This window comes from Coccidioides immitis (assembly GCF_000149335.2).
Source record: "Coccidioides immitis RS genomic scaffold supercont3.2, whole genome shotgun sequence".
In the NCBI taxonomy this organism is placed as follows: domain Eukaryota; kingdom Fungi; phylum Ascomycota; class Eurotiomycetes; order Onygenales; family Onygenaceae; genus Coccidioides; species Coccidioides immitis.
In genome coordinates, this window is record NW_004504309.1 from 3405729 (window position 1) to 3419918 (window position 14190).

Here is a 14190-nt window from a genome sequence, read left to right on the forward strand (position 1 = left end):
GACCTAGCCTGAGAACTATGATCCGCAGCAAGGATGTGCGAGAGAGAGAGAAAATGTGTGCATGTGTGTGTGTGTGTGTGTGTGTGTGTGTGTGTGGGGAAGAGAGAGTGACAAGAGAGGGAAAAGGGGAGGGAATAAGCAGAGCATGAGACAGGACCAGGGAGAATCGTCACCCAACCAAGGAACAAGGTGGTCTGCAGAAACTCTGTATTCGAAACCGCATCGACTTTGAATATTCAATGCTAGCTTGTCTCTGCTCTCGCTCTCTCTCTCTCTCTGTGTGTGTGTGCTCTTTTTTTTTCTTTCCCCTCTGCACTCCCTCTTGGTTCAAAACAGGCTGTGCAGGAGTAAAACCCCCCCGTGTGCATGTGCGTGCGCCTCTCGGGCGACTGGTGCTAAGCGAAATATCGGTGAGAGCGAGAGACAGCGAGAGAGAGCTCAAGAGACTATACAGTTGGTTTCAGATGAAACATCCCGCAGAGCCGGCGAGAGTGTGTCTGGATGATTCGCTCTGGCCGCTCCCCTCTTGGCTTCGCGGGAAAAAGTAAACAAGCACACCTTCTTTTCTTTTTCCTTTTTTAGATACCTTTTTCCTTTTTTTTTTTTTTGTGTGTATGTTTCTTTTTTCCACCCCCCCTCTGCCATGTGAAAAAAAAGCAAGGCTGCATGGGACGTGGAGTAACAAAGCCGAACACGCAGGGACAAGAACATACAAGACAGAGAGCGTAGAAAGTACAAAATGAACAAGATCACTACTCACCGTGTCGTCGAGGGACTGCGGAGGATCGTCCTTTGTGTACTTTGGCGCTGGTGGGCCCGCGCTGGCTTGAACCATGGCTGTCATGGCCGGCGAGGAGGACAGCAAGAGAGGGGGAAATGCGGACGGAGACGGTTGTCGGCAGCGATGGCAGCGGTAAGTACTCTCCCGTAAGTGTGTTCAACGAGTGACAAAGAGACAAGCAAGAGAGAGAGAGAGAGAGAGAAAAGACAACAATAGAGTTAAGTCCAAAAAATATCGAATATAACGATTTGTACTGCACGATGTGGTAGGATCCGAACGGGCAGCTAGGGTTGGTGGAGGGGAAGGAAGGGAAGCTTTTCTGCGCGCTGAACCGGTGCTGCAGATCGTGCGAAGGGGAGGGAGACGGGTAGACGAGGATCAGCCTGGCAGCCCCAGGGGACGGGGGGGGAAGGGCAGGCCAATGGGACTTGGTGAAGAAAAGGGCCTTCGGGGGGAACAAGTGAGGGGCGTTTGGGGGCAGAGAGGTTAAGGGTGGGCGAGAGGGGCGTGTGTGGATGGCAGGCGTCGGGGGGAGCGGCCGGGGGAGTGAGTTTAACGGAGGTTGGCGGGTGTTTGGCAGGTTATATTAACGGGCGCAGTTAAGAAATCCCAACCATTTGACTCTGTGTGCGCGTGTGTAATGATATGCACGTAATTATATTCCCAAATACACACATATTACCCTGTTACCTCCGTAGTTACATACTCGCTCTCCCGCTGGCATTAACCGCCCATCTGCGGTAGAATCTCTGGCAGCCCAGCTGCTTCGAATGTATAAAGTATGTATACATGTTCAGACATGCTCGTTCCTCCATGTCTCGACCGATATTCTGGGCCCAGGCACAGCTGGCTCCCTGGCTACCTAGCTCCGGGTTAGCCTCCCTGTCGACGTTGGACGACGATACCTGCTGCAGGGAAGCTCTCCATATCTTCAAACAAAACCCACCCGTCAAGCTCTATTGTGTCCATATGTAAACTAGCGTGGGTATGGATTTATCAGCGTGTCTTGTCTGGATGCGTGAACCACGGCATTCTACGCGGTCGGAGAAATAGCCGCCCCCAGCTTACATGCCTTTCCATGGTCGTCCGCTGGCTCGTATTCATGGGACTGCGGTCCAGGAACCATGGTCACTAAAACTAAAACTCAACCCCAGAGCTATCGTCGACAATTCCGAGGTAAAAAGTCGTCGGTTGATGATGTACCTGTCTGCTCTCCCTGCCATTCTCTACAATGCCAGCCGCGGAACGTCGTCACAAGGACCAAAGGTCCGTCATCTCGCGGAGAAGAAACACAGATCTCCAGCTCCTCTGAACTATGTGGCGTGAGCCGTGAGCTCCTTGGAACGGAGCACACGTATAGAGTTGCAACCTGGTGCTTTGTTAATCCCTGGTGTCAATAATACTCCAGTTAATGACCAGTATCCCCCGTGCCGTCGGCATCTCAACTGTCGCGGCCGGGCTCTTCGTACCACGAGAGAAGATGAAGACCAAAAGCAAAAAAAAAAATAAAAAAATTTTTGATGAAAAGGCAAAAAGAAAGAAAAGCGACAGAAAGAGGTAAAAGGACACTCGACATCTTGCCCCGTCATTTGCCAGGCATCGCCAGTTCCAGATCCCTCCATCCACGCGCACACACTGGCGCTCACACACACACTACTGAAGCCATTTTGGCTCCGACGAATCGACCCATGTGCTGCGCTCCGATCGATCTGAACCGAATAATCCATGAGGCGATCACCTAGGCCTGCTCCAGTTGCTCACTAACTAGCTGGCTAGTAGGTTCTTAGACTGTTTCAGTGGAGATTAAACTATGTACTGTCGCTATGGAGTATAACGTACATAACTGCCTTGCCTGCGACATCGCCTTCAGCCTCAACGGGCATGGTTTGTGTTTCGATCGTTCGACAGGAAATCAGCCGACGGAGAAACGCGTTTGCTTCATCTTACTTCTCTTCTTCGTCGGCTGGGATCATAATGTAGGGAGCTATCGTATGATTCTGACACTGAAGAAAAAAAGAGAGAGAGAGAGAGGGGGGAAGAGAAAAGAGAACTAATACCGTTCACGAAATTAGCCCTCTGCACGACTTGTTCTCCAGCGGTTTCTCTCTGCTTCACTGCTGTTCCTCCTCCTGCTGCCATTTCTCTGCCGAGCTTTCTTGCAGCCACGCACTCTGGCAGCAGGAGAGCCCGGCCAAGGTTCTAGCGTCGTTACGATCCGCGCGCCCAACAGCCCATCATCTTCACCCGAAACACTCGCCCGCCGCCCATCTTAACCCTTCTGGGAAACTAAAACGGGGCACCTAGTGCAAGCCACCGACCTTTTTCTTTTTTTTTTTTTTTTTGGTCTCCTCAAGTTCTCGGTGTAACCCATCCGCGTCTCTCTCACGGGACTCTATGCTGTCCACGCATTGGTGGAAATAACGAGTCGGCCTCGTTTCTTTTGTTTTGCCGAATGATCCAAAATCTTCTTTCTCGAAGTCGTATTATGTATCATCTTTAGCTGTGCCGCCAAAATTTTGCGCTGTCGGAGATGAGAAGCGTCATCGCCATCTGGGCTCACTCCTGCACTGCCTCAAAACTACTCTGCTTCTGGCTCTTCGTCAAAGTAATCATATGACGATCGTACTAACGGCTCTTTTCCCTTCCCTCTTTCGAGAGGGGGAAAAAAATGCGCGCTCTCTGGTGGAGTCTTTTTTCTTCCCCGCCGGGCGACAGTCGCGGAGAAAGTCGTGGAGTATGCACTGCACATTCCATCCTTCTCGAGACCTGCCGTGACGAACGTCGTCATCAGGATCGAAATGACACCCACCTCGTCCCGGCAGTGCAATTGATCCTGCAGGAGAAAAATTAAAAAAAGTTCACCGAGACGCTTCCCGTCCTGACTGGACCGGACAACTTTCATTCAGCTGTAGTTGTCCCCTCCGCGGGCTTTTTTTTTTTTTTTTTTTTTTTTTTTTTTTTTTTTTTTTTTTTTTTTTTTTTTTTTTTTAGCGCAGGCCTGCGTGCGCTCCGGTGGAAAACGAGTTGCTGGATCGGAATTGATGGGCAAGTTTCCCGTGAGTGATTCCTCACGAGGCGCCTGATGTTGCGTGTGTGTGCGTGTTGCGTACCTTGGTTGCCCATCGTGAAGTGGATTCCCCCAATTTTACTCCCGTAATCAGGGTGTATCCCGTTCTCGACATACTCCTTTTGGGTAGCTCATCTCGACGACGCACGGGGAAGGAAAACAGTAATCTGGATGAAGCAGAAAAATGGGCAGAAAGCATGCAAGCGATTTGGTCATACGGAGTACATAATTTCACCACAAAGTTCCTTTTTTTTTCTTTTTTCTTTTTTCTTTTTTCTTTTTTTATTTTTATTTTTATTTTTTCTTTTATTTCTTTTTTTGAAGCTTCAAAAACTACTGCGTACATTCCCAAATATCCCGCCAGAAGCTCATGTTAGGAAAGGTAACGGGGGACGAAACGACCCGCGACCTCGCGCGAATGCCACCGCCCAAACCTTCGTTGGGCCAAGCAGCCACCGCGTCCCTCGCTAGCCAGATCCGGCTGCGGTTCAATGCGCCAAGTGGGCTGCTCTTCTCGCCGTTAAGGCCAATGATACGACATGATCTCCGCATCCCCTATCCCGGCGATGGCCCCACGCTTACAGGAGTTAATATTACGAGATGCTTCTCTCTCACGCTCGACCCTTCTTTTTTTTCCTTTTATGATTCAAGACGACAAGGCGACCAAGTGCAGGAGCGTGATTAACTATTGGGAATGAATTTTTGAGTTTTTTTTTTTTTTGCTTTTGAATCCTGAAAAATGCGTCGTTTTTGATCGATACCACGCTGGACTACGAATCAGCTTCATTCTCCTCTGTTATTTTATTTTTATTTTTCAAATTTTTATTTTATTTATCTATTTTCGAACATAATACTTTTATGTATCGGAGCGGGTGATGGAAGGGCGCTTGCACAATTCACTAACTCACAGCAGAGGATGGAGGATGCAGACCTGATTCTCAGCTCGCCTCAAACTGTGTCTCCCGGCCAAATTTCAGGAATGTTGCAAATTGCATAAAAAACTCCATTTACCTATTTAAAACTTTCCGGCAATATCCCGTTCTAAGAGCGATCGAGGAGATTAAAAAAAAAAAGGGAAGCTCTAGCTGACTGGCTCTGCTCCCTTTTCTGCTCATGGCCATAGCCGGTGTTGATAACGGGTTATGGATGATGACGCCTAGAGTATATTCATGACATCTCATCCTGTTCCAACGCGCAAAAGATACTCCGAGGGAGAGGCCTGCAATCGAACAGGAACATACTTTGCCAACCTCGGGAGGTGAGACTTGATTCGCTCCGTGTTATTTTTTTTTTTTTTTTTTTTTAACAATTACTCTCGTTCCTCCGCTTGGGCTAACGACGGACTACTGCGGGATCGAACGTATGTATGACATTGGTTTCATCTTTTCTTATTTTATATTAATTTTTGTTTTTTTTTTAGCCTGCGGCCCAGAGGAAGGGTGCATTCCTATTGGCCGATCAAACTTTTGGCGCTCTCTCTCTCTCTCGGGCTGGAGCCTGCAAAAAGTGTGTGAGACTGTTCGAGATTGCAATTCGATCTGTTTCGTTTTGAGGAGTGCTTCGAAAACAGGGGAGATAGAATCCAAAGAAAAAAGTTGAGCAGCAAAGGCTCTTTTAGCTTTTCTTTAATTCGGCCGGCCATGTTTGGACAGGAAATGCTTTCTTCAGTGGAGGCTATTCCTTGTGAGCTCTCTAGAAAAGCTTGCGTCAACAAGCTCAGTTCAAGAGGAACCAAAAGACAGCATCATCCCTGATGGATTATGCTTCGCAACCGCAGCCTCAACTTTCCTTTGTCTTCTCTCTTTCTTCTCTTTCTTTCTCTTCTTCTCTTTTCCTTTTTTTTTTTTTTTTTTTTTTTTATTTTTTTTTTTTTGGCTTCTGGAGAGAGACAGGAAACGAGAAATTGCCTGATTGAAACATAAATTATCGACGTTGAAATATTGGTCCAGTGGGCGTCATGCGTAATGTCATCATTCCAACGTCAGGGACGGGTTCGGCCGTCTTCGACACAGAGTATCCGAAGAGGACAGTCTGGCCAATTTTTTTTTCTTTCCCCGTCGCCTGCGTCCAGCGTAGCATTTGTTGACAAAAAGACCACCTTCTCTTTTTCGCCTCCTGATATCGCGTTGCGTCCGGCCCGTTCCAGCGCTCCGTAACTTATAGCTCAGTCGGCTATTTCATAGCAGCGATGACCAGTCAAAAACGGCCGAGAGAAGTCTGGCTGGCAAGTTCACTAAAGTAACTTACTTAACTTAGCGGCAACCTTGGCAAATTATGGGACAGACTCATTTTGAAACCTAGCGCTGATCATGCACCGGGGGGTTGTGGGAGAGGGGTTGGAGGGCGCGTGAAGTCATCGTCCCCAAAAGTTACGAAACATCTGACTTGTGGTCCGTTTATCAATAATGAGAGAAGCGATACTTCACACAGCGGCCGGCCATTACAACGGGCCGGGAAAGTATTAACCATTGATAGTATGATGATTTCGGATACGCCACCGTGCGCACGCACTCGACTGCATTGCAGACGCCTTGGGCAAGCGTTTCGCGTTCGGGCACTGACAAGAGTTCATAACTACTGGTTATGCACGGCTTCGGAAAAATAAACGACTACGGAGGACATATATTGACTTTTTGTCTAAAAGTCATCCCATTCGATTCCATTCGATCCGATTCATCCGAGGTTCTTAGCGCGATTGCGATATCATCTTGGATTCTCGCAGCGGGCTAGTACTGAAGCACTCTAGCCTGATCAACTTAGAGTGGCCCGCTAACATGAGCGAGGGAAAGGGGAGAGAAAAAAAAAAAAAAAAAAAAAAAGAAAAAAAAGAAAAAAACAGGGCGCAAGAACAAGATAAACCGATATGTACTAACCAGATGATGAGACCATTGCACTTGGGCAAGTTTCTAATTCCCGGCTTCGCAGGCCAACAGCGCATTGAGGTGAGGTTCTCCACTGGCCTGAGAGTCGTGACAATCCAATGGCCAATGGAGGGAGGCGGTGGGTTGGGCGCCTACACGTCCCAAGATGCACACACCGCCGTGTTTAGACCGACGGCCTGAGAAATGGCTTGATTCGAACGAGGGACAGAGAGGGAAGAGATCTGACTTTTGCGTGTTAGTTAGTTAGTTTTTAAGGTTATTATTGACGAGGAACAGGGATGCTATGGGGAGAAAAAAAAAGGTCGTGGGAAGGGAGGAAGCTAACGCAAGTGAAAGGGATGGCGTGAAGCCTCGAGAGCAACTTAATTACCGCCTCTCCGCCGCTGAGAGGTCGAGGCTATTCTAAAATCCCTGCCGTATCCCTGTTAGCGAACCCTCCGCTGTGGACGTTCAAGGGTGCCAGGTAGATGACTCGCAGATTTCGGAGGGCCATCCGGTACGAGACATGATCATCCCTTCTTCCCATTCCCCTCCCATACCACGATGATGATTTTCCCACCTCCCCTTTTGAAGTCTAGCGGTCGTCGGAAGATTTCACCACCAGGAATACTGAGCACTTGGCAGAGCTTGCCTTGCCATTTGTCACTCTGCATATTCGAGCTTGCGTCAATGTTGCCTTGGGCAGGCTGTGTCAAGGGCGCCCTGGTCCCTGCGAAAAAAAAAACCCAAGAAAGACAAAATGCATAATCTTGCCTGGGGAACCGTGAATATCCTTGGGCGGTTCCTGAGTGATTGTTACATGGGGGCCAGAAATCTGAAAGCTTCGATCAGTTTTTGTTTTTCTTTTCATTTCTTTTTTTTTATTTTTTTTTATTTTATTTTTTTCTCTCTCTCTCTCTTTCTCGACATCAATTTCAGGGCTTGCGCCGACGGGGCAGATATCAGTTAGTAATGGTGCGAGAATGGACTGGCCGGTTCACCAGTTAATTCGAAGCAGCGGGATATCCCGCATATTCCCTCCGCCTTCATCTTAACACGATGTACTCCGTACTCCGGCCTCCATACTCCGTATCATTCATAACATGTGTGTGAAGTGTGAATTAAGTTCTAGAACAGCTTCCTTCAGCCGAAATCCCAGTCCACATGCACCATCCATCCCTAATCGCATGTGGCCTCCCGGGCAATAATCGTCCAGAAGAAGGGGGAAAGAAAAAGAAAAGAGACCAAGTCTGACGAACAGCGTGGATGTGGGCAAATCCAGCGACGTTAGTTTAGTTCCATTGCGCATTGGCCTGGGCACAGCATGAAATTTTGATGTCGTAACTCCGTACTCCGTCGATAGTGCCCTCGTTCAGCAACGGCCTGCATGAACCGGCACCGAAGCTGCCACTCAGGCATGCCATGGCATTTGGCCTGGCCGAGCATAGGACCGGGGGGGGCAGAGGGTTGACTGGGATTTGGGTGATCGTGCTTGATTGGGTCCATCCGCAGAACCCCACGCTTCCCGCCGATTCCCTGCCGCGCACTTTCTTGCTTCCCTCTTCCGTCCAAGAGGAATCTCGAGGAAACTGGCTTATGCTGCGACTGGCCGACCAACCAGTCCCTCCCAACCAACTAACCAGCAAGCCACCCCGGCCTTCCCCCCGGTTTGACACGAACTTGACCCTCAATAAGCTCATCCCCTCACAGCACATCCCTTGACTGTTTTCCTTCTTTTTTTTTTTTTTTTGGCCCAGTGCAAAGCCCGGGTGTTACTCAAACGCTAACAGGGGGGAGATTGGACCCCGGGCAGGAGAGTGATTTCTGGTCTCTGCGCCAATGCTTCGATTTTGCTTCTAGCTGAACCTTTTTTGTGTGTGTGTGTGTGCGTGTGCGTGTTTTTGGTTTTTTTTCTTTTTTCGTCCCATTTTTTTTTGTCTCAAGAGATTTCGGACGAGAACGTTGCGACTTAGTTTAGTCGCCCATTTTGCTTTTTGGTTACGTATGTTTCCTTTTGCAGGGTGATATCCAACTCCGAGTCACGAGTTGAACCAGACAGCTAGCGGCTCGACGGCCTGGCTTCACCAACTTAACCTTAAATTTCTGTGTCTTTCTCTCTCTCTCTCTCTCTCTCGCTCCCTCAACCGTCGTCGATGCGCGATTTTCCCTTCGCCGCTTCCGACCTGCCTTGTCGGGATGGCCGCCACACCTGACCGCCCAGCAGAGACTCGGGAGCAGAAGCAGCAGACAGTTCACCCCTCTGCTTGTCCTGCTGCTGCTGCTGCTCGAATCCTTCACGGAGCTACTTGATGTCCTGCACTCATTGGCTTTTCAGGGTGGAGCTCGCCCCGGAATTGGAAAGGCAAAAGTTCTCTTAGGGAATTCACTAACATGTGATGGATTAGACTATTACTCCGTCCGGAGTTCGAGCATTGTGCTCGCGAGTTACATCAAATTCACAAGCATATCAGACAGGTGGCTCTCTCGTCTTTTGGACCGAAACATCCCCCGAGGCTGGAGCACGGGGTGGCCCTCGCTACCGCTAGCCAGCTATTCCGACTAAGCTAGCTTCTTCTCTCTTTTCTAGTCCAATGGGCGCGATATGCGCTGGACTTTTTCTTTGCTCCCCCCTTTAGCCTGTGGATGGAGCGCGCGCTTACTATCTGCGACGTTCTCCCGAAGGAGTATACGCACAATCAAAGTTGTTTCGAAGTGCCCAATCTTGACCCGCAAAAAGGCACACAGAAAACAAAAAAGGATCTCAGGTCTCCACCGAGAGAGAGAGAGTGTGTGTGTATGATAGTGCTACTTAAATCCTTCAACAGGTGGAGACGCATGCTAGCAGGCGACGCACGGTTTTCCGTGCACAGATCGTCCCCGATCAAAAGCAAATCGTTTTTCTGAAGAGGCAAATGTTGTTTCTGGCCCTTTACATTGACACGTGTGAGAGCCTATATCGCACTCTTCAAGCACCCTCCACCCAAACCCCCCCGCCGGGCCAAAAAAAAAAAAAAGGAGGGAATGGCCTAAGAAGAAAAGGCTGTCGGATTCTCCTTTCGCGCAGATTTTCTCGTGATCGAAGCAATGCGATATCCTCTTTCGGTTGTTGCAGCGGAATCGAAAAGCTTTTTTTCGAGCCCCTTGAAGTTTGAGGATGTGTAAAAACAAAAAAAAAAAGTGGACCTTGCTATTCGGTGCGCACGGGCCGGAATCCTATGAAGGCCAGACTTGCCTTTGTTATTCATTGAGCTTCGACCATGTATAGGGTTCCCTCTCATACTTCGTACCCTGTGATGTAATGCTCCCGGTGACAATTCATATACTTTCATCGGCGGGGCTCAGCCCAAAGAACAGCTGTTTTGGTTTTGGCCGGATATCATTTCGTCGGTCGTGCAACACAAGGAAGTTTCTTGAACTGGGCATGGGTCAATGCTTTGCGAGGCATGTCTTTCCTGCTCTTGATTCAAGGTTCCCTTCGGGGGTAGAGGTGAGATGTCGGAATATGCATGACTCCTGGACACGCGCATTGTCGGCATTTTGGACAGACTCCTTCATGTGGCCGGCATGTGAACTTTTGCGAAACTTTCTCCATAAGCCTGTTGAGATCTACTCCGTAAGTTGTTTTGAATTGCTGGAGACTCTGTTTCCAATTGTTTCATGCAAATTCCTCTCTCAGTCTATAACCCCTTTTTTTTTCTGCCTGCGCTATTGGGCCTATCCATTGTATTGCTAAAAGATATTCACACCAAAGATAAGATTTACCCAGAAGAGGATGTCGTTGCGTCCATCTGACCAGACAAGTTGAACTTTGTTTTCAGTGTCTCACCACCGCCTGAACCTTTCTAATTTTCGATCATTGGGAGAAAGTGAAGTGTCACAGTTGCGATATCCCCTTTGACTTCCTTTGAGCCTCTCTAGGCAAATCCTTGCTCGGCCGTTTCAACACCCATCCCTGTTTGAAGTTTGGATCATCAAACGTCCACCTGGGGTGGCATCATCACGCGAGCCTCTCCTCGCTATCTGTCTCTTTCTCCCTTTCTCTCTTTCTACCCCCCCCCCTTTTTTTCACTTTCAACATTCCCTCGGGTAGAGCGCAAAAAAGGGCGATTTTCCCTAACCAGGTGATCCACGTGTCCTTTCCCCCCTTTTTTCCAAGTTACACAGGTTGAGAATACTATGCGCATATTTTCGCCGCGGGGGGCCTGCGGCCCCCCGGGAGGTTTGAACGTCATTTGAACGTCGAGCGTTCCGATACACTGGTTCTCGCAAGATCCTTCCCCCCCCCCCCCCCCCGGTGCGCGGGATATGCAGAAGTGTGTACTCTGCGTCCGCTGGTGGGAGCAGAGCCGCAGGCGTCGTATACACGAAATCAAGCCCGCGTCGATATGGAGGGGTGTTGGCTTTCTGTTTTGTCGTACGGTGGTAGATAATAAATCTCTGGCGAGTTGCTGACGGGGAGTGAGAATGCTTTCCTGGGGAGTGGATAGGTTTAACTGAAATGGGGTCGGCTTCGACATTCGGAGGGTGTGATGGAAAGATGATAAAGGTCGATAAGGGAATATGCTAAACGCTTGGGGGATACATCTATGTTTTGAAGTGAAAGCCAACTCTCTTTTTCTACTGGTCGATATATTGCTTCTAACACAAAAGCTAGAGATGATAGAAAAGATGAAATGCTTGTAATTTGAATAGTCCGATCGTTCGATCTAGCCATTATGATATATATGTAGTGCAGCCCTTGGAATTTGCGGGGTGGAATGAGCGGAAACCTGGGCGGAGCGGGGCGGAACTTGTCCTCGACAAGTACTCCGCATACCAGGGGCCTTGCTCCTTAACCCTGAGAGGGCCACAGCTCGAAGAACAATAACATGAGCTTACCCATGTAGAGTCAGGAACCAGAGCAGGGATGAAAACATGTGTAAAGGTTTAACAAGTATGGTTGAGTTATCCCAGTCGATTCACTACCCATGAGGTTGCAAGGGTAGAATTCCAACGATCAGGTTTGACAGCTTCCTGGGATCCTTTAGGGTTGCGATTAATGTAAGTGATTTCTGAGAACCTTGTAGATACATTCGTATATAATTCATTGGAGTATTAGGTGTCGTGAAGTCTACATTTAGTGGCATTAACTTCGTAGAATCATTTAGGGGAGTTAATCCTTCATAAACGTATAAACAGTGGCAGCCTTTTTTTTTTTTTTTGAGGCATCATAGACAAAGAAAGATCAGAGAGCATTAGGTAGAGAAAAAAACATTCCAGATGCGGAAGATTTTTATAAGTAGAGTGTGAAAGATGTATGGAAAGGATTTGAAAGAATCATATGTGCAGCATTTCCGTGATCGTAGCAGCTCGCGTTTAGGAATGCAAGCTGGTGTTTTGTCGCCTCGAGTCGGGAGAACCAGCGGGTTTTCTGCGGCTCCTGTCGTCCCGCTCGTCCTCGCCCTCATCGTCGCTATCCGTGCTATCCCTATTACGACTGTAACGCCGGCTATCATTCGTATCTTTTTCTCTCTGATGTCTCCGGTAATTTTCCGCTTTGATGCTTATTAGCCATCATAGTGTTCTATTCTTGACATTGAACGGATACACTTACTCCGGATTTCTACGGACCTGTTTGCGTATTCCTGTATCTCGGCTCTTGTCAAGACTCTCAAGACTATCACAAAGCCTGGTCGTACTTCGAATCGTTCCTTGCCCACCAGAGCGGCTGGGCTGACGTATTCCCTGGATATTTTTGTCCAACGCGCCCCAGGAGGGATACCTTTCTTATTGGAATCTTTCAAAGGGGCCACGCCTTCTCGGACCGTGTTGTTATCTTCAGGGAATTTCTCTGTCGGTTGTTTGAGAATCCCCTTGGGAGCCGGAGTCCCTGAATCGTTCTTCTGGTTCAGGTCAGGGGATCCCTTTTGGGACGAAATTAGAGATTTTTGCTTTTGATTTTCGGCATCCTCCTTGCCTCTTTCACTAGGGCGGGGATCACGTCGAGCTGTAGATTTTGCGTTTGCAAGGGATTCTTTCGGGCGCAGAGAGGCTCTAAAATGGCGCGGTCTTGTGCTCTCATCTGACTCAGATTCGTCGGTCTCGCTCCCTGTGTCGTATACTGGTGACCTTCGTTCCCGGGCTTTTCGATGGCTCCTCCGTGGATCGGCTTCCCGATCAGCTCCTCTGTCAGGCTGTTCCAGCGAGTAGCCGCTGGCAAGCCCGGCGGTGGCGAGTCCACCATGCAACATATGCGAAGATTCCGAATCGCTTCGGCCGACTTTCTGATCATTTACGATCCGATGGCCGAACGAATCACGTCTGGGACCACGCGGACTGGGGTGACGGATGTGCGGAATCGTGAAAACATCGTCGTCATCTGGGTAACTTCGATATTTTTGCTCATCTCTCGAGCTATCCTGGCTATCTCGATATGAGGGCCTGTCTCGTTCTTGGTGAAGAGATACAGGAGTGCGCTTCGATGTATGGCGTCGATGGCTCTCAGGTGCACGGGACGCTTCGTTCCCGCTAGCATTGTTGCGGTCCTTAGGATCATCATCCCTCCGAAGCTTATCTTGACCTTTTGAGGCCGATGGTCGAATCTCATGTCTGTACTCACGCCAGGCTTGGGGTACGTATTCTTCCAACCCGGTTAGACTGACAGGCCGTGGCTTTTGGGAACGGGTATCGGGATGACGTGCGTGTTTTGAAGTATCTCCAAGGAATTCCTCCTTTAGGTTTGTATATGAATAGGCGTCATTGATGTCGATATCCTGGGGACGGGGCCCGGATGAGGACAAGGGGTACACCCTGCGTGAACGGCCTCCGGTCGTCATATATCCACCACGTTCACCGTGGGGTGAACGTTCTTTGTTTACCGGAACCAAACGACCAGCCCTTATGCTGGGACTAAAGGTGCGTCGTCTGGGTCGCGACGACGCCGGCGAGAGGAAACGATCAGAGTCATCGTTCGTGTAATAGCCCGGATACCTGGGAGCGTACGGTCGTTCGTAATCCGACGCGCCACTGGGGCGAGATGTGGATGAAGGTATGATCAGGCTCAGTGGCCGCCTGGTCTCTTGAGTGGTGTTGCTTCGTGGGCGGATGGTGTAATTCGATGTTGCTGCAGCACCATGTCCGGGATAGCGGTAGAATTTCGGCTGAGGATCGAGTGAATAGTTCTCAAGTGGCCTTCTTGGGTCGTACTGCCCGCGATGGGATGGGCTAAAGGTGCCATCCTGACGGGGTCTCGGCCGGATTTCTTGGAGATTTGCCTCCATCATATAAGCAACATTTCCAGTGGATGCTTTGGGATCGATGACGGTCCTAGGTTCGACCGGCATCGTAGGGTATCGTGAACTGGCCATGGATACTTGGGGGGTGTTTCGAAATGTGATCTTTTTTAATAATAAAATTGGTATATTTTAGGTCAAAAGAGCTTTCCTGTTCCAAAAATCGCGGGGCAAGAAAAGCAATACTGTCGGCTGGCTGTGCGATTGGGG

The 14190-nt window shown here is 49.1% G+C and overlaps 4 protein-coding genes across 4 annotated transcripts; all 4 read right to left on the reverse strand.

The window, feature by feature from the left end:
- Window positions 1-1814: 1814 nt before the first annotated feature.
- Window positions 1815-2664, reverse strand: CIMG_13078 (uncharacterized protein; the record flags this gene model as incomplete). The annotated part of the gene is made up of 3 exons (XM_001242854.2): window positions 1815-1912; window positions 1985-2094; window positions 2621-2664. The coding sequence occupies 3 exons, from the start codon at window positions 2662-2664 to the stop codon at window positions 1815-1817; spliced, it is 252 nt and encodes an 83-aa protein (XP_001242855.2).
- A 695-nt stretch (window positions 2665-3359) lies between these two features.
- On the reverse strand, window positions 3360-3963 carry CIMG_06752 (uncharacterized protein; the record flags this gene model as incomplete). The annotated part of the gene is made up of 2 exons (XM_001242855.2): window positions 3360-3659; window positions 3892-3963. 2 exons carry the CDS (start codon window positions 3961-3963, stop codon window positions 3360-3362), a joined length of 372 nt encoding a protein of 123 aa, XP_001242856.2.
- Window positions 3964-7092: 3129 nt separating this feature from the next.
- On the reverse strand, window positions 7093-7383 carry CIMG_13079 (uncharacterized protein; the record flags this gene model as incomplete). The annotated part of the gene is made up of 2 exons (XM_001242856.2): window positions 7093-7152; window positions 7270-7383. The coding sequence occupies 2 exons, from the start codon at window positions 7381-7383 to the stop codon at window positions 7093-7095; spliced, it is 174 nt and encodes a 57-aa protein (XP_001242857.2).
- Window positions 7384-12064: 4681 nt separating this feature from the next.
- CIMG_06755 (uncharacterized protein) lies at window positions 12065-14055 on the reverse strand (the record flags this gene model as incomplete). Its single annotated transcript, XM_001242858.2, has 2 exons — window positions 12065-12243; window positions 12303-14055. 2 exons carry the CDS (start codon window positions 14053-14055, stop codon window positions 12065-12067), a joined length of 1932 nt encoding a protein of 643 aa, XP_001242859.2.
- Between the last annotated feature and the right edge of the window lie 135 nt (window positions 14056-14190).